The sequence below is a fragment of the Poromitra crassiceps genome (assembly GCF_964638095.1).
Source record: "Poromitra crassiceps genome assembly, chromosome: 6".
In the NCBI taxonomy this organism is placed as follows: domain Eukaryota; kingdom Metazoa; phylum Chordata; class Actinopteri; order Beryciformes; family Melamphaidae; genus Poromitra; species Poromitra crassiceps.
This window is the reverse complement of record NC_139627.1, coordinates 15093450-15114357: the sequence shown is the minus strand read 5'-3', so window position 1 is coordinate 15114357 and position 20908 is coordinate 15093450. Positions and strand designations below refer to the sequence as shown.

At 41.7% G+C, this 20908-nt stretch overlaps 2 protein-coding genes across 2 annotated transcripts in view; both read right to left on the bottom strand.

Annotated features, from left to right (window-relative positions):
- Positions 1-958: 958 nt before the first annotated feature.
- Positions 959-17538, bottom strand: hmgcs1 (3-hydroxy-3-methylglutaryl-CoA synthase 1 (soluble)). Its single transcript, XM_083638698.1, has 10 exons — positions 17464-17538; positions 14999-15456; positions 14472-14597; positions 13783-13947; positions 7483-7651; positions 6149-6319; positions 4042-4148; positions 3698-3823; positions 3414-3571; positions 959-1883 (listed from the first exon to the last, which is right to left on the bottom strand). The coding sequence occupies exons 2-10, from the start codon at positions 15444-15446 to the stop codon at positions 1794-1796; spliced, it is 1560 nt and encodes a 519-aa protein (XP_083494824.1). The 5' UTR covers positions 15447-15456; positions 17464-17538; the 3' UTR covers positions 959-1793.
- A 1495-nt stretch (positions 17539-19033) lies between these two features.
- The window catches only part of tpm2 (tropomyosin 2 (beta)), a gene marked incomplete at its 5' end in the record, with an annotated part of 39931 nt that continues 38056 nt past the window's right edge, over positions 19034-20908 (bottom strand). Inside the window, one exon of the mRNA XM_083638418.1 lies at positions 19034-19880. Coding sequence (XP_083494544.1) covers positions 19798-19880 — 83 coding nt within the window. The 3' untranslated portion in view covers positions 19034-19797. The remainder of the gene's footprint in view (positions 19881-20908) is intronic.

Below are 20908 nucleotides of genomic sequence, written 5' to 3'. Positions count from 1 at the left end.
TGCTTGATCAAATACAGTAAGTCCAATTTGCCCTCTGGTGGCTACTGTCAGGATGCCTGTTTAAGTAGGACGAATCTTACAGTTTTCTTTGAAAGAAAATGTTACATAAAAAAAAGGCATGTTTCACATAAGTTGAAGCAGTTTTCTGATTTTGCCCAGTGAATGTGTACATTTTGAAAAGCATTGTATTTATGTCTACATCTGCCAGTGGGCCGTCATGATAAGAGTAGGCATAATAATGTGTTGAACAATGCGCGCATATTAGGCCTACTGTATCTGTATCAACAATCGGCCAAAAGAGTTGAAAGATATCGTCAGAAAAAAAAAAAAAAATGTCGTGCATCCCTACCCTGAAGGTGTGACTGCTTGCCATTAGTGTGTTGCTCTTCTTATGTTAGCAGTTTGGCACAACTAAACTTAAAGAAGAACACATTAACTGTAGCTATTACGACTGGACTATGCACAACTTTGTTGAAAAGAAAATATCAATAACTGCGTATAATGTTTGATATATCTTAACTAACATTATGGATCACGCCACCAAAGCATCTAAAATGTTGACGGGGCAAATGGCGCTCAAACAGAAGTGTTTCCCCCGAACTAACGTCTGTGTTCATCCATCGGTTAGCTGGATATCTCAGAAAGTTGGGCACGGCTTTGCACAAAACTTAGCATGACGATTTTCAAAAGAGGGCGTGGCATATCACCTAATGGTGCGTAAGTGCCATTGGTATATTTGTAAAAGCTTGGACAAAACAGAATTACATCCAAGTATTAGACATTTGACATCCTCTTTATGGGGGAATGTCCCATCCAAGGCAAACACGTTGGGAGTACATGGTTTCAGCTACAACAGTGAACAGCAACACTGTCAAGTCTTCAGTCACATTGTCCCTGATATTTTGGTCATGGGGGTCATATGATGAACCTAGAGGCCCATACGATCTGACAAGCACCTTCTGCACATTGTCCCTCCATAGCAAACTGAGGTATTGAACACAAACACAACGAGGCTATGAGCTCCTTTCTATAGCTAGTCATCACAGCGCGCTGCCATGACAGCAGGAACAGCATTTTGATGAACAAACAGAGTTAATGGTTCTTTTGACCAGCGGAAGGCCTATGGCCAGATGATGAATCACATGTCCTGTCTTCTAAACTGCCAGAGGGGAAAGGAAGCTCGTTACAAAATAGCAGCAACTTAGCAAATGTCTGCCTGCTTTACTCCCAGACGTTTCCCGGTACAATGCATGTTTTGCACAAATGCAAAAAATCCACTGTAAAAGGAAGAAAAATGATTTTTAAAAGTACATGTTGTGAAATAAATTGGGGAACAATCAAATCTTCGAAATATAAACGATTGCCAAAACACACGTTTGCTAAAACAAGAGTAAAACAAGATGTGTTTCAATAAAACCTTTTTTTGCCCGATTTGGCAAAACGGCAAATATTTGATAACATGATGGAACATTGAGAAAAAGGAGGGCAAATTGTTGACGATGAAACACAGCTTACTGTACAACAGTACCAGCCTGTGACCACAGAGGGGTGAGCATGAGGAAGAGGGGCAGTTCAAAAGTGTCTACAGGTGTCCTCAGGCCTCCATTGGAAGACATGCCTAACATCACTCTCTGTTCAATGAATCCTATCATGATGATTTAAGGGCCATGGCAATATGTTGTCAACATATTTGTGCAGGCTCCTCTTTTGCTAATTTTCAGACTCCTAGTTCCAATGTCTTCTAGTTGATGAGCTTCCACATCGGCGGACTGCGATACCTTGCGGAGGTCAGCTCAGTGGTCCCCGTTGCTGATGGCAGCAGCCTCAGGACCAGTGGTGGTTGCAGGGATGCGAGGCATCTTTTTGGCTGGGCTGGGGATGTGCTGGAGCAGAACACATACCAGAAACACCAGAAATATCAGCCATCACTGTTAACTATTGCTTCAATAATGTCCCAATCAAAAACATTTTCCTATTCAGACTGTATGGAAAATTAACAATTTTCCCCCAACTTGGTGCGCCCAGTATTTATCGTGCTACAGGACATAAGTTACAGTCTGTGTGACACAACGGCAATAGTTCATATGGTACCGGTGTAAATTAGGTAAATCTGTACACCTAATCACAGCGATTTGGACCGGTCTGTACACTGCCCATTAGATGTGCTAGGACAAAGCTAATCACAGTGACGTGGACCGTTAAGCCCAATTCATGCTTCGACCCTCGACACTTTTGAAACTGTCGCTCGACAGATCCGACGTCTCTAGCGACAGAAAAAAGTGTTAAGGAGTACTTCATTTTTAAAAATCCGTGCATAAAGTTGCTAAAGCGTAGTGTGAACAACAGCTCTGCTCGCGTGAGTGTTCTTCGCATTGCAGGTGCCGAGTGTGTGTTAAGAATAAAAATGAAAATGAAATTCATTGAATGAAAATAAAATGATCCAAATCTTGGGGGCCATTTTTGGCCCTCGATCACGCTTTTTAGGGGCATTCGGAGATTTCTTGGGGCATATTTGCCCTGGTCCCATCATATCAACGGATGAATTTATGAATTTTGTCTACTGTCTAAGTAGACAACATTCAAAGTAGATATCTAGTTAAAAAAAAAAACTTGATTCTAGGAGTAATCTTAATCCCTGTCCGTGAAACCTGCTCAAAGTGTGTTGATATGACAGCACACATATTGGTGACCTGCAGCACAGAGGTGAAAGGTCATTGCCGTGTGCCTGTGTAGGTGTTCCTTTAATGTGCGTTACATATAATGGTCAGACATGGTGGTGTCAGTAGGGATGAGTATTGAAAACTGGTGCTAAATTGGTACCGGTTCCTGATTGGTCAGTACCGTAGTATCAATAAGCTCCTCCCCAATCGGTGCTGCTATCGGTATTTATGTAACGTTCATTCATTCTAACCATCCCCTAATGATCGCACAATGCGCTGTGGAACGGCGCCGATTGCAAAGGATGTGAACACATCTAAAAATAGCTCAGCAGCAGCAGCAGCGAGAGAAGGCAGCGTCAAACTAGTAGAATATCAAACACATGACTTCCGGTCGTTTCTTTCAAAATAAAACCCATATTGGAGCAGGCGTGACAACTTTCTGGGAGTGGTACTGACTGTATTTAGCACTAGGAAGGCCAATGGATTTGTAAAAAGCTAACGAGTTGTCATTTGAAGCTGGTAAATATAATTATATTACTCTATATATATATATATAGAAATATATATTATATAAAAATAAAATAACAGTAGAATCTTTTCACATCCTTTCATGTCATGTCTTTATTTTTTGGACCAAATTATGGAGCGATAAGAGGATCGATATTGATAAGCAGTATCGGCATCGGTATCGGTATCTGTATCGATAAAATCCTAACGATACTCATCCCTAGCCACCTGCTGATTATCCTGTACCTCAGTGGACGTGTTGGAATTAATGAGTCTAGCCTCCAGTGGCAGGTCATCCTCCTTGGATCGCCGGGCGTACTCCCTACGGTGTTTGTCATCCACCCGGGTCAGGTACCACGTCCCTGGGAACAAATCTCGTACTGCGCCCTGGGGGACGTAGCTGGCTGGAGGGACAGACAGACAAATGACAAATGGATGGATAAGGGCAGGATTGAGATATGCATACACTGGAACTGAAAATGTGTGGGGGATTGGGGGGGGGGAGAGTGCAAGTGCTAGATAGGCTATACCTAAGTGATGGGTCTCTTCCCTCAGCTTCATGTTGTCAGCGAAGATGGCAGGAGAGACCTTCCTCCTCGAGTCTAGTCTGGCCTTCAGGTCACTCAGGCTGGACACCAGTTTGTCCAGTTCAGCTCCTGGAGCAAACAATCAACAAAATGCCATGGGAAGAGAAGAGTCATCTTATTGTTGTCACAACAGTTTTGTTATTATTATTATTATTATTAGGCATTCTGACTTTCACTGATCCCCGTAGTACGAAACGGAACCATGTGTGTCCCCTACCCAGTGTAAAGGTCCTTACACATTTTTACTCTGAGTTAGTAGAGCGTAGCAGCATGTGTGGTTGACTCACCCGGTGTATGGTCCTGTGTTACTCTGAGGGAGTAGAGAGTCGCAGCGAATCCTGAGCCATAAGAGAATACTCCAATCCTCTGGCCTGCTAGCTGCTGAGGTGTGCGTCTGCAACACAGGGACCACAAATATGAATACTCCAATCCTCTGGCCTGCTAGCTGCTGAGGTGTGCGTCTGCAACACAGGGACCACAAATATGAATACTCCAATCCTCTGGCCTGCTAGCTGCTGAGGTGTGCGTCTGCAACACAGGGACCACAAATATGACTACTCCAATTCTCTGGCATGCTAGCTGCTGAGATGTGCATCTGCAAACACAGGGACCACAAATATGACTACTCCAATCCTCTGGCATGCTAGCTGCTGAGATGTGCGTCTGCAAACACAGGGACCACAAATATGACTACTCCAATCCTCTGGCATGCTAGCTGCTGAAATGTGCGTCTGCAAACACAGGGACCACAAATATGACTACTCCAATCCTCTGGCATGCTAGCTGCTGAGGTGTGAGTCTGCAACACAGGGACCACAAATATGAATATTCAAATCCTCTGGCATGCTAGCTGCTGAGGTGTGCGTCTGCAACACAGGGACCACAAATATGACTACTCCAATCCTCTAACATGCTAGCTGCTGAGGTGTGCGTCTGCAAGACAGGGACCACAAATATGACTACTCCAATCCTCTAACATGCTAGCTGCTGAGGTGTGCGTCTGCAAGACAGGGACCACAAATATTCACTGTAGGAATCTTCCCAATCATGCATTCTGGAGACAAGCAAGGCTTCAGAAAGGCAAAATTAGACAAGCTGCCTAGTGATGATGATGTCGTCAGTGATGACGTCATCAGTGATGATGTCGTCAGTCTGAGGCTATATAAGTGATGGGAGTATAAGTAGGTAGAATCGAGGAGGAACCAGACGGAGACGGATTTTTTAATTAGGTGATTGCCCTAATTGTCATCAGTGATGTCATCCGTGATGATGTCATCAGTGATGTCATAGAGCAGGCGAGGCTGCGACACGCAGTGGTCATCAGTGCTGTCATAAGAGCAAGTGAGCCCGCACAGCGGTCGAGGCCGCATGGCGGCCGAGCTAGCGAGCGAGCCTAAGTATCGAGCGAGTGTAGCGCCCGAGATGCCTATACACACACACACACACATATACAGTATATATATATATATATATATATATATATATATATATATATATATATATATATATATATATATATATATGTAGTGTATCCTTTAGAATCTGAAAATGGCAAAGCTTCAAATTAGGCCCCATAGGGCCCTCTCCTATGAGAATCAATAAGATACTGGCAGATGGAGCTGCAATGATTAATCGATTTCTTGTCAACTATTAAATTAATCACCAACTATTTTTTTTAAATAATCGATTGATCGATTTGAATCACTTCTTAAGGGAAAAAAGTCTAAACTATCTTGATTCCATAGTCTTAATAGTCATAGTCAATATTTTCTAGTTTCTTTACTCCTCTATGACAGTAAAGTGATCATCTTTGGGTTGTGGCGACAAAACAAGACATTTGAAGACGTCATCTTGGGCTTTGGCAAACACTGATCCACATTTTTCACCATCTATTTTATCCACCTTATTTTTGATTGCCCCGCTGTAAAATGATTATGGGTGCAAGGTGCATTGTACTCAGCGCATTTCCTCACAAAAAAAAAGCTGCTTGTCACAAAGACACAACACTCGTTTGACGACTTCTTTGAGGGAATGTAATAATGTTATCTATCACATCCGCTAACCTGTTGCTCTTTGAACAACTCGGGATATTTATCGGCGAGATGTTTGGCTAAGCTGGACGTGATTGGCTCCCTTCACCTGCAGCTTTGAAACATGGTTTGCAGACGCAGACAGGCTACAGTATGTTGTGTCCGTGTCGAGCAACGTAGCGGGGGGAGGGGGGCTGGGAGGATGACAGCGGAAGAAGCGCCCATATTTCACCTAAGGCATCATGGCAGCTAGGAATAAGGTGGATAAACCAAACAACTAATAGATTAATCGAGGAAATGATTGACAAGATGAATGGACAACGATGGTTAAGACTTCAGAGCATGAAGAAACGTTGTGACGTACTGAGCGATGACAGAGGCCAGGCAGCCGTACACAGAGGGTGTGTACATGTTTCCGTTGTGTTGGGAGACCAGCAGGGAGGGCTTGGTCTTCTTCTCAAACAGCTCTGCACTGGCCTTCATGAAGGCCTGCTCCACATCCCGGTCAAAGTAGGTCTCCTCTGGCTTTACCTCTCTGCCACACAGTCAACACGCAAAACGTGGATTAGCATGTGAATGATCACAACGTCAAAAAAACAACACGTACGTTTTATCGGTGCCAACTGAAAATAACTCGACATGCTCGACATAATTCAAAACAGTCCGACAAGTTTTTGTCGATTGTCCCGTTGCTATGGGAACTTCAGATTCAGATTCAGACGACTTTATTTATTGCAGAAGGGCAATTCAGTTTCACAGCCTACCCAACATCTTAAAGGAGAATTCCTCATTTCCAGCTTTAAATATGATTTGTAAGTCACCCCGATGAGCTTGGTTTCATTCTCTCGCACGGAACGATCAATTGTTTTGAACTGCGACCTGAAAACGAGGAAAACGGCGCATCTGGAATGCTGCTTTTTGTCTTGTATCTTGTAAATATCTTATTGTCTGATACGCAGCAGCACATATCGTTATTATATCATAGATGCAATGAAAGAAAACGAACGATCTAGCGTTGTTCACCCCTGGCTCCGCTGTGCGTCCCATTGGTAGCAGCTCCTCACCCTCCCGCTCCTTGTAATCCATATAACGTTATTCCAGACCGGCTCCAATAAATACACGCGGCCATTGAATTCAGGCTGTCGGCAGCACGGAGGTTCGTTACATCGCTAATTCATGTTATCGATATTAACAACCGTAATGAACAGAAAACATGTTGTTTACAGTGTGTACTACGTATGCCCCCTTTACACCCGTTTTGGCCAGTTCGAGGACTCGACTCGGGTCTGGATATCTTCTAGGGGGCTCAGAATGAAACCAAAGTTATTTGGGTGAGTAAAACATCATTATTTAAGCTGGAAATAAGGTCTGAGGTGTAAAAAAAAAAAACGGAATTCTCCTTTATGTGAGAAGTTGACCAATGGGACAATCTAACAAGAACACACTAAATTCCATTAAGTGTAAACCCAAGATTTAGTGCAGCTAGAGATTGTATTATTTTATTTTTTTGTGTTCATCTTCTTTGAATTTTGGTGCACTTGCGTGCTAGCTAGCCTCCAGTCCAGTGTGTTGTGTGTGAACTGTACCTGAAGGCGTGGAGTCCAGTGAAGGGTCCGGTGTCGGTGTTGTGTGTGAACTGTACCTGAAGGCGTGGAGTCCAGTGAAGGGTCCGGTGTCGGTGTTGTGTGTGAACTGTACCTGAAGGCGTGGAGTCCAGTGAAGGGTCCGGTGTCGGTGTTGGGGTTGGGCTGGCTGAGGAAGTCGTTGAGCATCAGTCTAGCAAACGACTTCTGCACCAGCTTGCAGTACGGAGAGTGGAACACCAGGAAGCCAAAGTCCTCCAGGCTGAAACGCTTCTCCAAGCCCTCTGTCAGAAGATCCACAATGTTTGCAACAAATCAACACGGGGAAGACTGATGCGTTTCCATATATGTTAAAGAAGTTAGCGTTTCCTACACCGCTCTTCTGTGGTGCAGTGCCGCAATTTACACAATTGACTAAATACAAAGTTGGTCAATGTATAGAAATGGATTGAAATCAATCTAATATGTGCATCATCACGTCATGCTTGTCATTTGCTGATGCACCGACCAGTAGACCAGTTGCATTGTACTCTAGGGGTGTCACAATATATCGTCCCACGAAATTTCGCGATAGTAAAACATCACGATATGTATCGTTGAGATGAAATCTCATATCGCAAAAAAAAATAAAAAATAAAAAATAAAAAAATTCAAAAAATTCAAAAAATAGACTAAGAAACGTCTTTGTTTGTTGAAGTTCAATGTGTGGAAAGTACGGTAGTTCAGTTGAACAAGTCTCTGAAGAGACACATGAGAAGTTATACAGGAGAGAAACCATTCAATTGAGTTTCTGGCAAAACTGTTTACTTGACAGGAAAAACTGAAGATGCATAAAAAATAGATTAAGAAAAGTCTTGTTGTTTGAGTTTGAAGAAAAACTGAAGATGCATAATGAGAATTTATACTGCTGAGAAACCTTTTAGTTCAAAGTAAATCTAAGTGACGGTGTAACTCATTCTATTTCAAGATAAGCCTTATCTCCAATCTCATGTTTTTTCTAGTTGTTATTGTAATAACAATTTCCCACAACAGCATGTTTTGTATTTGTGCATTTCAAATAAAATACTACTTTTCCAGTCATATATTGTCATTATTCAAGTTTAAAAAAATATTGTTAAAATCGTATCGTATCGTATCGTTATCGTGAACCCAGTATCGTGATACGTATCGTATCGTGAACTGAGTGTATCGTGACACCCCTATTGTACTCCCATAGTGAAATGTTTCTACCATTGCTACAGACTCGCATACCTTAGCGGTATTTGTAAAGAGAGTAACACTTTTTAATGTGAGATGTGTCAAACTGTGTAACACCATAGACATCAATAATATGGACATAGCTATCCCATTAAATTTCGTTTTCCTGGCGGAGTTCAAACGGAGGGTGTCCCTCCCCATCTTGGTTTTTCGTCAGCAGAGTGGGAGGGAATGGGTCCTCCCACTCTGTGGGATGGGTCCTTCCGCACCTCACGTGAGATGGGAGTTTCCAGGAGCTGCTATTGGTCCGTGATCGGCAAGCTGCGTGATCACTGGACAGGCGATCTGTCAATCACCCCCTTTTCTATCATCTATTTTACTCCAAACAGGCGAGTTATATAAATCCCCCCCCCTCTACAGTTGTTATGAAAAGGTGAAATTAGCTATATAGACCAAAATCGTCTTTCGCCCCTAACGGGAAAGATGTTTAATCATGTTATAAAGTCGGGCATTTTAACATGGGGGAATGCCTACTGCCCCCGACGCCTAGTGGCCATTCGAGGAACTACAGCTTTTCAATTCACTTCCACATCCTCAGAGGGAAGGGGGTGGGCTTGCCCAGTGCCCCGCCCACTGTTTAACACGTGTCCAGAGAGTTCACCTGAGTGCAGAGCAAAGAGACATAGAGAGAAAGAGAGAGGCATAATATTGCATCTGTCTCCCACTGGCCACAGGGCCGTCACTGCAGCTAGGGACATTAATCCTATTGAAATGAACTGTTGAACACCTCAAGTTAAAGGCTCCTTCCACTCAAGCTATTTGAGGTGTGTCTCGTGTTGGGTCAGTTGGGTCATGGTCACTGAACTGCAGTGAACTTCTTAGAGCACGCCATATAAACCCCTAGGCTAGGTAGGTAATGTCCTCTTAACTAAGCCCTCTTAACTACCTACCTCCGCTCAGTCCCTCCATTACAGAGGCCTCTTCCTCTACTAGGGTTGTCAAAAGTATCGATAGTATCGAAAAGTATCAATACTGAACATTTGAATCGGATACAATACTCATTTGCAACAGTTATCAGTGCTTTCTTTGAATGAAAAATCACAGATTTTTCCCTCCCTATCATTGAGTATTATGTTGCTTCAACAGCTAAACGTGTTCTGATGGCTAGAGCAGGGCTAATCTGCTGTCTAAATTCAAAGTTTGATCAGGTCTAGATTATGGAGAAGTGTGCGTCTGTCCGTCCATCTGTCTAACTTTATTTTTATGCCTCTCGATGTCGTCATCCCCCCCTTCCCGTGGTATCGAAAATGGTATCGAGTATCGATATTTTCCTGGGTATCGCTATCGAAGTAGAAATTACAGTATCATGACATCCCTATCCTCTACCATCAGTGATTCCTACAGAAATATATGTATGGCTATCAGAAGAATCCAGCCGTGATACAGTAATGGCCCCCGTCACACCTAGAACGATAACTATCAAGGTAACTATAAAAAAAAACATTTAGTAGGTTCTCACTAAATAGAATGTTTGTGTTCACGATAACAATTTTCTGTTCACGGTTTAGTATAACCATTCTAAAAACATCCAAAACGATTCCATCTCAGAAAGATTTCCTGGATGTATGAAACATTTTCAACAAATCAAAAAAGTAAAGTTGTACAAGGGTGAGAGAGAATTCAGTAGCTCTCTGCAGTGGTGAGTTAGGTGGTCATTTCATGTATTGTATTAAAAAAAACATAACTTGCCAAAGAAACAATCACTGATGTTCACACCAATAATCACTTTAATCAGTCAGTGTATTAGCTCAAATATGACGAATGAATGCATTGCAACATGTACTTGGATTGTTTTAGAATCATGTAGCATGATTCTTACAATCTCTCCATAATAGCAGATCGGTGGAGAAAAACTTCACCGGTTACGATCCAGGACCGTCATATTAACCCATTGATACCTGATGCAGCATTTGTGTGTGTATCCCTTTAAGAGCGCGAGCCACGTCACACGGTTCGTGGGTCTTAAAGGGATACACACACAAATGAGGGATATACACGCAAATGCTGCATCAGGTATCAATGGGTTAACCACTCCCCCCACATCAGACATGGCCTTCCACCAAAAACAGATTGAACGCAAGCACAAGTCAGTCAGCTGTGTGAGGAGATGTGCTCCATGGTAAACAGACTTGGCTGCCAGTCAGCTGTGTGAGGAGATGTGCTCCATGGTAAACAGACTTGGCTGCTAAGTTGTTGAAAGAAACACTTGGTCTGAATTAGAAGCATTTGCTTGACTGGGTCCATTGCACCATCCATGACAAAAGGATTGAGCAGTTTAGCCCTTGGCATTCATTTCATGTTCACAATGAGATCCTGCAACAAGCAGTGGAGGTAAAACACCTCTCCATCTACACTACCTCAGTCCTCAGAGAGAATGAGAGGAGAGACGTATGAAATCCCTTTGATTCCCCCCCCCCCACATTCCGTTTTATTCTTTTCCATTTTTTCTTTTCCTTTTTTCCATTTGAATTTTAATTTAGGGGTTCAGAGCGATGTTTTTTCTTTTTTTGATGACTTGGCTCTCTGTCAGACAGCCTCTTCGACATGTTTCTCAAGGTTGTTGTGAGGTGCAGTAAGGGTCCCACGCAAGCCCCCTCTCAAAACACCCCAATCGATAACTGAATCTTTTCTCTAGGCCTATTTTACAATTATGAAATAATTTAGGTTGCTACGATCATTCGATCTACTTCTTACTTTGATAATTAGGCCTACTTTTATCCATTTCATCCAAATTATGGAAAATTCTGCAATATTCCATGTTTTACAGTAGATTCCATTTTTATTACCAAATTCCATGATTCCGTCCGTTCTTTTTTCCCGTTTTGCGGAAATCATATGGCCCTAAGAGAGACACACACACACGTAGGCACGACGCATGTCGCACGCGCGCTCACACACACACACACACACACAGAGTGGATCACATGGTTCCTCTGTCGTTTTGTCTAGTTTTGGTAAATCATGGCTTGGTCCGTTGGTCAGAGTGAGACGAACGATTAATTATTTTAAGAAAAAGAGCGAGAGAGAACGAGGACAGATCAGATGAAGAGTCAGCAGGTTAAGGAGGACAGATCAGATGAAGAGTCAGCAGGTTGAGGAGGACAGATCAGATGAAGAGTCAGCAGGTTGAGGACAGATCAGATGAAGAGTCAGCAGGTTGAGGAGGACAGATCAGATGAAGAGTCAGCAGGTTGAGGAGGACAGATCAGATGAAGAGTCAGCAGGTTGAGGAGGACAGATCAGATGAAGAGTCAGCAGGTTGAGGAGGACAGATCAGATGAAGAGTCAGCAGCAGGTGAGCCATGAAAAAGGCAATGGTTTTCTGACAGGAATGGCTCACACAATAGACATGGCTGAGACACTGCAATGCACTGAAACACTGCCACAGGAAGTTATCAAGTTACAGTTTCCCCATGTTGAAGCAAATTGTAGATTTGTAAGTAAGTTATAATTTAGTTTTCACAGCAGGAGACTTAGATCCATTTAGATTGATTTCTATACATTGACCAACTTTTGATTTTGTATGTATGTATGTATGTATGTATGTATGTACTAGGGATGGGCATCGAATTTCGAATTTTCGAATAATCGTTGTTATTATCAAGGTCGACTTTTATTATTGAAATTCGAAATTCAAAAAAAAAAAAAAAAAAAAAAAAAAAAAATTGAGTGAAATGTTGCATTGTCTCCCCTGATTCTAAGTATAGTCAAATCGCTTGGTTTGAGCAAGTAAAACAATTTTTATAAGCATTTTAAGCAAGGTTTATGGAAAAATGAATGGCGGATGAAATCCCATGAAGAGGGAGAGGGGGTGACTTTGGCACCCCTTTGGCACTCAGACCTGAGCCTACTAAATATTTAATGAACCACTCATGATTGTCAAAACTGTTTTTTATTTTCGAAAATGTCAATGTCATGTAACATGTTCTTTACTTCAGTGGTGCAATGCTTGTTTGAGCTAAAAATCCACAGCAGAAGCTTTTTATATTAATTAATAAAGCCGTAGACTTAGAATCAGAGGAGACAATGCAACATTTCACTCACAAAAAAAAAAAAAAAAAAAATTAAATTTTTATTTTTATTTTCGAATTTCGAATTAAATTCGAATTTGGCCAGCGAATTTCGAATAGTGTTTTTGCTAGAAATGCCCATCCCTAGTATGTACGGTATGTATGTATGGGAAACAGAATCTCTCCACCAAAGTCGCACTCTAGAGACCATCTGACGACATCGGAGTGACAAATGACTGACTGACTGATCTGCCTCTTGATCAGTGCAGCCAAACAGTTGTGGGGAAAACGGAGTTTGCCAATTTGACCACAAACTTCATATACCGTATATGCAATAGTTTTTGTTTTATACCTTAAAATAAAAACAGCAGATTGTTATTTCTGTAAAGTCCTGTATTTATTATTATTTATTACCAACGTAGTAACACTGTTGAGGTAGGGAAAAAATATGAAATTGTGCTAAATGTCAATTAAGGTAGTGCTCCTAAATTTGGGCTGGTGCACCTAAAGAGTTGGGCAGGGAGGACCAGTGCTCCTAGTGGAAAAACTTAGTCTGCAGCCTGGAGTGGACATAAATGATTTACATCATAGTCAAGTTGGGAAAGCACTACTCTGAACATTGACATGCCACTGTGACATGTAATAATGTGACCCTAAACTGTAGATATAAGCTTACCCTGAGAGTAATAATGTGACCCTAAACTGTAGATATAATCTTACCCTGAGAGTAATAATGTGACCCTAAACTGTACATATAATCTTACCCTGAGAGTAATAATGTGACCCTAAACTGTACATATAATCTTACCCTGAGAGTAATAATGTGACCTTAAACTGTAGAACACAAGTCCAATCAAAATCATTGCGGTACTAGGCAATCAAGTTCCACATTCGAACATTAATGAATGGAGTTAGAAAGATGTGCCTGGACATGTGAAATCCAAATACTACACCTGAATCCATGAAAATAACATGGAGATGATGAAAAATTGTAATAAAGAAAATGAAAGCTGAGGAAAATTCTATATTTTATACTGAACTCAAACATCCTAAGAAGACGAGATGAACGCTTTTTTATTTTTTTATCTTTGCATACCTTAATAGTTTTTAAATTGTACCATTCACATCATATGCAACCGTTTTCTCACCTCTTTGCCATTGTGCATGGATCTTGTTGCGATACACAGCATAGCAGCGGTCCAAGGCACTCAGGTAGCACTCAATAGACAGCTTGCCGTCCACCACAGGGTACTCTGATACCATGTCTGGCTTGTAGAAGTCATAGGCATGCTGCATGTGGGTTCCCCGCAGACCTGCACCACACCAAGACCCACAGATTATAAAATATTAATTATCAACCACAACTTCACTGTACTGTGACAAACTACATGTGCCTCCAGCAACATCACTTCCTTGTCCTGGGGTTCAATGTGTCCAAGTTGCAAAAGTAAGGTTTGTCACTTTGAGTTGGCCCTGCTGTCTCCATTTGGACTTTATGTGAGGGCACTCTACCTGGTTGTACATTGTGCCCGCCCCTTCTTGTCCGAGTTTGACCGCGCCAATTCTTCACTCACGTTGACAATTTTCAACTTGAGCAAATAGCGGGCGAGGAGAACATTGCGTCATTCGCGTCGCCCGGTGCGAAATTGCATCTGCTTGCGTTGACTTTGTATGTAATCTCCCCGCGCGAGGAAAAAAATAAAAAAATAAAAAAAAGGCCTATAATTACATCAGTCAAATAATAGTAGTCTTGATAATCACACGGGTCTTACATGGACACAGTTCCCTGTCAGTCAAATCTAGCATTTCCAGTTAAAGACGTTTTCTGTTGACTGACCTCGGTCGAAGGCCAATGGTGCATTAGGGCCAACCAGCATGGCCACTGCACCAGCGCCCCCTGTAGGCCGGGCACTTCCTGTGGCATAGACGGCAATATCTCCTGCTACCACCAAAGCATAACGACCTGAAGACAGAGCAAATAAGATAGAAACAGAAAAAAATACATTCTTTAGTAGAAAATATCACTTTTACTTTGGCATGATCAGCACTGGATTTCACTACCACCACAACAACCACGACCACAACAACAACGACAACAACACATTTTTCCTGAATGAGTACACTTACATTTACTTTTTTTTTTTTTTACAGGGGGAGTCTCACTGAGAGCAATGCTCTCTTTTTCAGGAGTGCCCTGTTCACATTCACACACACATTCATACCTGGAAGCTGACCAGTACAACCACAGTCTGATCTGCTGGCCACTGATCAGCTCCACTGGAGCAGTTGGGGTTAAGGGCCTTGCCTTGAATGATGATGAAATGTTGTGAGCTCATCAATAGACACATCAATGTGTTCACTCACCATCCCACGAGCTGGACTCCACCCAGTTGACAGCGTTGAAGAGAGCTGCTGTGCCGCCGTAGCAGGCGTTGGTGGTGTCGACGCCCTCCACGTCCGTGTTGCCCGAGTCCTCAAACAGCTGCATGAGGACCGTCTTGACGGACTTGGACTTGTCGATGATGGTCTCGGTGCCGACCTCCAGCCGGCCCACGCTGTCGTAGGACAGGCGGTTCCTCTCCAGGAGCCTCTGGACCACGGTCAGGCACAGCGAGTTGATGTCCTCTCGGTCCGAGCAGAAGCCCATGCGAGCCTGGCCCAGGCCCAGCGTGTATTTCCCGGCCGACACGCCGTCAAACTGCTCCAGATCGGCCTGGTCCACGTACTGCGAGGGGAAGTACACCTCCATGGCAATGATGCCCACGTCTTTAGGCCACGTTGCCATGCCGTTGGCTAGGACTGATCCAGGCATACTATAAGAGCTGGGAAGGGTGACAGGAAAGCATTGTAATAATTTGGTGTACGTGAGTATAGACCGTTTCATATTGACAGATATTGCGATATGCAATACGATTTTAGAGGGAATGCAAATTTTGTGCATTTCATTTTCATTGAAAAGAAGGCAACATATATTCTACATAGTCTCTAGACTAGAACTACTTCAGTTTGAATGTCGACAGAAAACAGACGGTAGCCTGGAAAGCTTCTTGGCTTCTAATGTTAAAGACCGCAAGTGATGGGTGTGTTAAATAACAAAGTTTGTAGTAATCCTGTTGGGTCAAGAAACAAACCAAACAAACCAAAAAGCTATTCAATTTACTGAGATAAAAAAAAAGTTTGACTTTATTTGGATAAAATATGAATGAGTTTTGATGCGTTGATGGGTGCAGGGTCTGAGTTGGTGCCTGGGAAAACAGGTGTCAAACAAATGAATTATATGTCTTTTTATATATTTATTGAATACTTGTGTGAATTCATTTGTGAAATGATTTTAAATGGACAGTGGAGTGGAAATTACTATTTCATATATTATTCTACTAATTGAATTGTCAGGAGCTTGTCTTGCCTGTGTGTATGTTCTTCTTGTCTTTGTCTTGTTTATTAATGTTATACTGTACGACATGTAATGTGTTGTGTGTTATGATGTAAGTGCGGTTGCATTGTCACTATATGTAAGTCTGTTTTGTGGACCTGGGGAGGAGTAGCTGCTGCAACGCAGCTAATGGTGATCTTAATTAAAGCCATCAGGCTGCCTACTCTGCCTGGCCACAGACAGAATCCTATAGGCAATGCCTCTGTGACGTTAATGAGATTATTATTAAATCGCTAGGTTCGAGTGCATGATCCAGCTAACGGTAGCTAGAGCCAACTCGCCCTTTCACCCAGTTACAGTAACGTTAACAGGTCAGACCGCCTCTTTGCTGACGTTAAGCAACACGCATCAATACGCCATGTGATGTCAGGAGACACCAAAAACAGATAAACAATCAGCTTGTTTTCAGTAAACATGATTAGATAATTAAAAAAACATCCCTGAACCTTCCTGATCTTTCATCAGCCTAAACAGTGTTCAATTGGTTAGATTCAATATCCAAGAAATTCGTCGTTTTGTTAAGCCACTCTAACGTTATTATCAGCATCACGACTAGTTAAGGCTAGCTGACAAATTGAGAAACCGCTGTGATCCGTTACCTTGCTACAGCTAACGTTGTTGTCTTTGACAGTTTGCTAACATTAGCAATAACGTTAACGTTATACCATAACCGTCACAGTAAAGTTAACCCTAAATGCCTAAGTTACAACTTCTGCTTTACACCAACTGACAGACAAGCAATTGTATGTGTGTAACCCTACCGTACAACCCAAATGTGTCTGACAGCTGAGTGTCGAGTCGCTGCTTCACTGGTCGGCTGCTAAAACTGGCCACCTGGTCAAAGGTGGTCTCTCAGTAAAACGTTCCCGTTGTGGCTACATCTGGACAATGTGACAATTGAATCAACGCGTTTAAATCATGATCACCTAATTCTTATTATTACGCTGGCTGACAGGTTTGGTTTTATTCAAGGTTAACTTGTTTTTGTGACCGGGTCCTACGATTCCACCCGGACGAAATAGCGGACGGACTTGTTTCCTTCCCAACGTCACACTGACAACAAATCCATTTTACTCGTCTCTAGTTAGAATTTATTTGTGGCCAACTACCCAGATTTAGCAGATCATTAAAGTGTATAGTTTCTTATTAGCGTTAAATGTAAATAAGGACACATTTATAAGGGCCGAATCAGTGTTTCACTTTGGAGCTGAACATTTCATGTTTACATCCCACAAAGATACCCCAGATAAACATGCGTTTTCAGAGTAACGCAACACCTAATAATGATTTGGAAAAATTCGAAATTCAGTACCAAACAGGCAAGAGCCAGATAGTTACTCTTATGCCTTCCTATGGAATAAGTAGCCTAGGCTAAATGTGAAGCAAATCTACTAACCTGCGAAATAGTGACAGTGACTTGACGTCCCCGCTGTGACTTTTCTCCAGTGAAGAAGTTCCTGCTGGTGTAGCAGCAGCGTCTTTCTTGAATGTGACAGCACAGGCACAGCGCAGGGCTACACCCAGCAGAACGCCGGCTTCCCAGCCAATCACAGCTCACACCGACACGTCTCAATTTACAGCGCTACCGAGCCTTGCGAGCTGCTGGCCAATCAAACGTCAGGAAACATGGACCACAGACGGAGCAGGCTGAGCGCACCAATGGGAAGAGAGTGACGGTGTCTGGTGAGAGAGAACGGACCAATCACACTGGACATGTAATTCCTGGCGCGGTAGGCAGCACTGTGTCCGTGGAAACCAAACCGCTCATGGGTGCATGGCATGCAGTGGTGGAAGAATTATTCAGATCTTTAACTTGTGAAAGTAGTAATACCACAGTGTACAAAATAATACTTCACGTCAAAGTCCTGCATTCAAAATCGGCAACACTTTATATTAGCCTACCATCAAAATAGTTAATTAAACATGAGTGAATAGTTCTTTTAATGTTAAACAATGAAATGATAATAAATACTGTGATTAATAGCCTACTGTTTACACATTATTTATTTACAATTGTAAACATAAATTGCAACTTTATAATAGCCATCCAAATCACGTTTAGATATGTCCCCCAGTGTCCCGTGATCTATCCTGCCCCCTATGCCCTCCTCCTGACAGAAGGGGACAGTGGAGGACACAGGGGACAGACCTATAAACATTATTTGGATGGCTTTTATAAAGTTGCAAGTTACTGATGTTGTTTTTGTCCCACTGATTATGTCAAGTTCTAGTCTAGTCTAGTTCATTATAATTTCATTGTTTAACAGTAAAATAACTATTAACTAAAGTTGAATTAACTATCAATTTTCTTTTCTTTTTATTATGTTATTAGGCTATAAAGTATTACCAATTTTTTTTTTTACTTAAAGTTCACCGAAAAACAATACTGATTTCGTTTGCACATGATCTCACACATATCCGAAAACTGTAAACCATTTTACAGGCATTCATTTAGTTTGACAGTTATTGAGAGTTGATTTGAGTTTTGTTGTGGACCAGTGATGTCTTTGTGCATGGATGACATGCATGAGCCAATCCAGGAGTGTGGGGACCCTGTATTAATAAGGTTTAGTACAAAACGTATTATCATTATTATTATTAGTCTTGTTTATGGAAAGTTGGCAACCCTGCAGTAATGGATCAACAAAACACAACTCCAAATCTGTTTCAGATGAACAGCTAGCTGCTATCATGAAACCAACCAGTCACAGTCATAACACCACTACTGAACCATTACCAAAACACAGTGTCAAATCAGCTTGAGTGAAACGTTCAGCTTGGGCTGGTATAGCTCTCCCTCGTACTTTCACTTCGCCTCCTTGTTCCCTTCCATTTCAGCAGTCGACCACCAACTCTGACCAATAATGACATTGAGTTATTCATACAAAGAGAAGTTCAACCATGAGACTGACATGACACCTCTTCCCGCCTTTAATCTTTTATTCGTCTTAAACAAAGAGCTTCCACTGTTTGCATACGGGTAATAAAGTGAAAAATACTCAACTGCAAATACCTTCCTTCAGTTACAACTTGTAAAGGAACCAAAATTGTAGCCTAATCATCATTAGCACAACTGCATTTGGAGAAATCACACCAGCAATCAATCACCCTCTGGAATTAATACAGTTATCTATTTATCTATCCGTCTATCAATCTATCATCTATCAATCAAAAATAAAGACAAATGGATGTTTCAGACAAGTATGAGTACCTCATTGTAAAACGTACATCCATATCTTGCAATCATTCAATTTAATTATTTCAATCTATTTGATTCTATATTAAGACCATTATTCAAAATTCAAAGGACATCATCACAACAGCTCCAAAAAGTACATTCATTTTCAACATCAATACAATGTAACACAACTCCTATTTTTATTGGTGTAGTGGTATAAAATCTGTTATTGGTAAATGATTTATATTAACAATCTAAAGTCACTTGCACTAATACAACTTCTATCCAATTCAGAATGTTGAGGTATCATATTGTTTTAACTATTTTAAACGCTAAATTGCAGCCCCTTTCCAAGTTTGAATAGGCTATTCTTATTGCCTCATACAAACAAACAAAATAGTGTATATACTGTCGCTCAAGTTAACAACAATTGCTATTGTACTGTAGAATGGTCTGCAACTGTGCAAGCGGGAGCTTTTGGGCACTTGAAGCTGTCTTGTTTTGGTCGTTGTCTCTCTTTGGTCGCGCTCTCTGTTGTTGTCCAGGCTCTCTTTATAGATTGTTGAGCTCCAGCAGGGTCTGGTCCAGGGTTTGGTGCATGTCTAGGTTTTCTTCTTTAGCCTGGGCCAGTTTCTCTGGTGGGACAAAGCAAACGGGTGAGCACTCGAACATATCAACAGCCTGTTACCTGGAACTAATAACTAACCCTAAAAATGAATGTGGTCCTGTATGTTTTTTTCTACACATTACTATATCCAGTGTTTTGGCAGCCAGAATAAAATGTTGGCATTGCATGTTTCTGCAATCCTCAGATACATAGAATATCACGTTTCTGAACCAAAAATACACAAATCACCTTTCTAGACATGTGTATCCACCTTATATACGTCATAGAGTCTGCTATTGAAATAGCGTGGTGGCCAGTAAGGGTGCTTTGGTCAGGGCGGGTGGAGGGCGTAAAAACACTCGAACACCGGAGAGCCGTGTTCGATCCCCAGTGTTTCCAAATTCTAAACTTCAACCTTAAGTCACATTTAACGTTTTAACCCAAACCATAACCCTAACCTTAACCAAATAGTTTTACTTGTGTTTAGCGTTGGAAAGACAGGTTTTCAAATTAACTGCCGTTTTGTGTCATATTTACGTTGAGATTGAACATATCGGTGGGTAGCATAAACGTACAATGCAGATATTTGATCCTGGCGAATGGGTTGGTTTTATCCCAATGTTTTTGAGCACTGGATGACCGCCAAATGTTGCTGGGCGGTATTTCAAACCTGCGCGAGCACTAAATTAAATGAGTTGACTGATCGAGTCACGAGCAGTGTTGGGCAAGTTACTTTCAAAATCTAATATACTACATATTACAAGTTACTTTCTTTTAAAAGTAATAATTTACTCATTACTTATTACATTACTTTCACCAAAATAACTGCAGTAGCAGAATGACACCTCCGCCTCGGAACCATCCCGAAAAATAATTTAATCCGTCTTGAAGTCAGTGTAAACCGTGTGTAAATATAGTGTAATTATAGTGTAAGTGTAAATATAATATATTAATATATTACATGTAATGTATTACTTTTGTAATGAGTTACCCCCAACACCGCTCATGAGTGTGAGAGATCTGAAAGGGTGATAGGAGATTCCCTGTGCATAGACT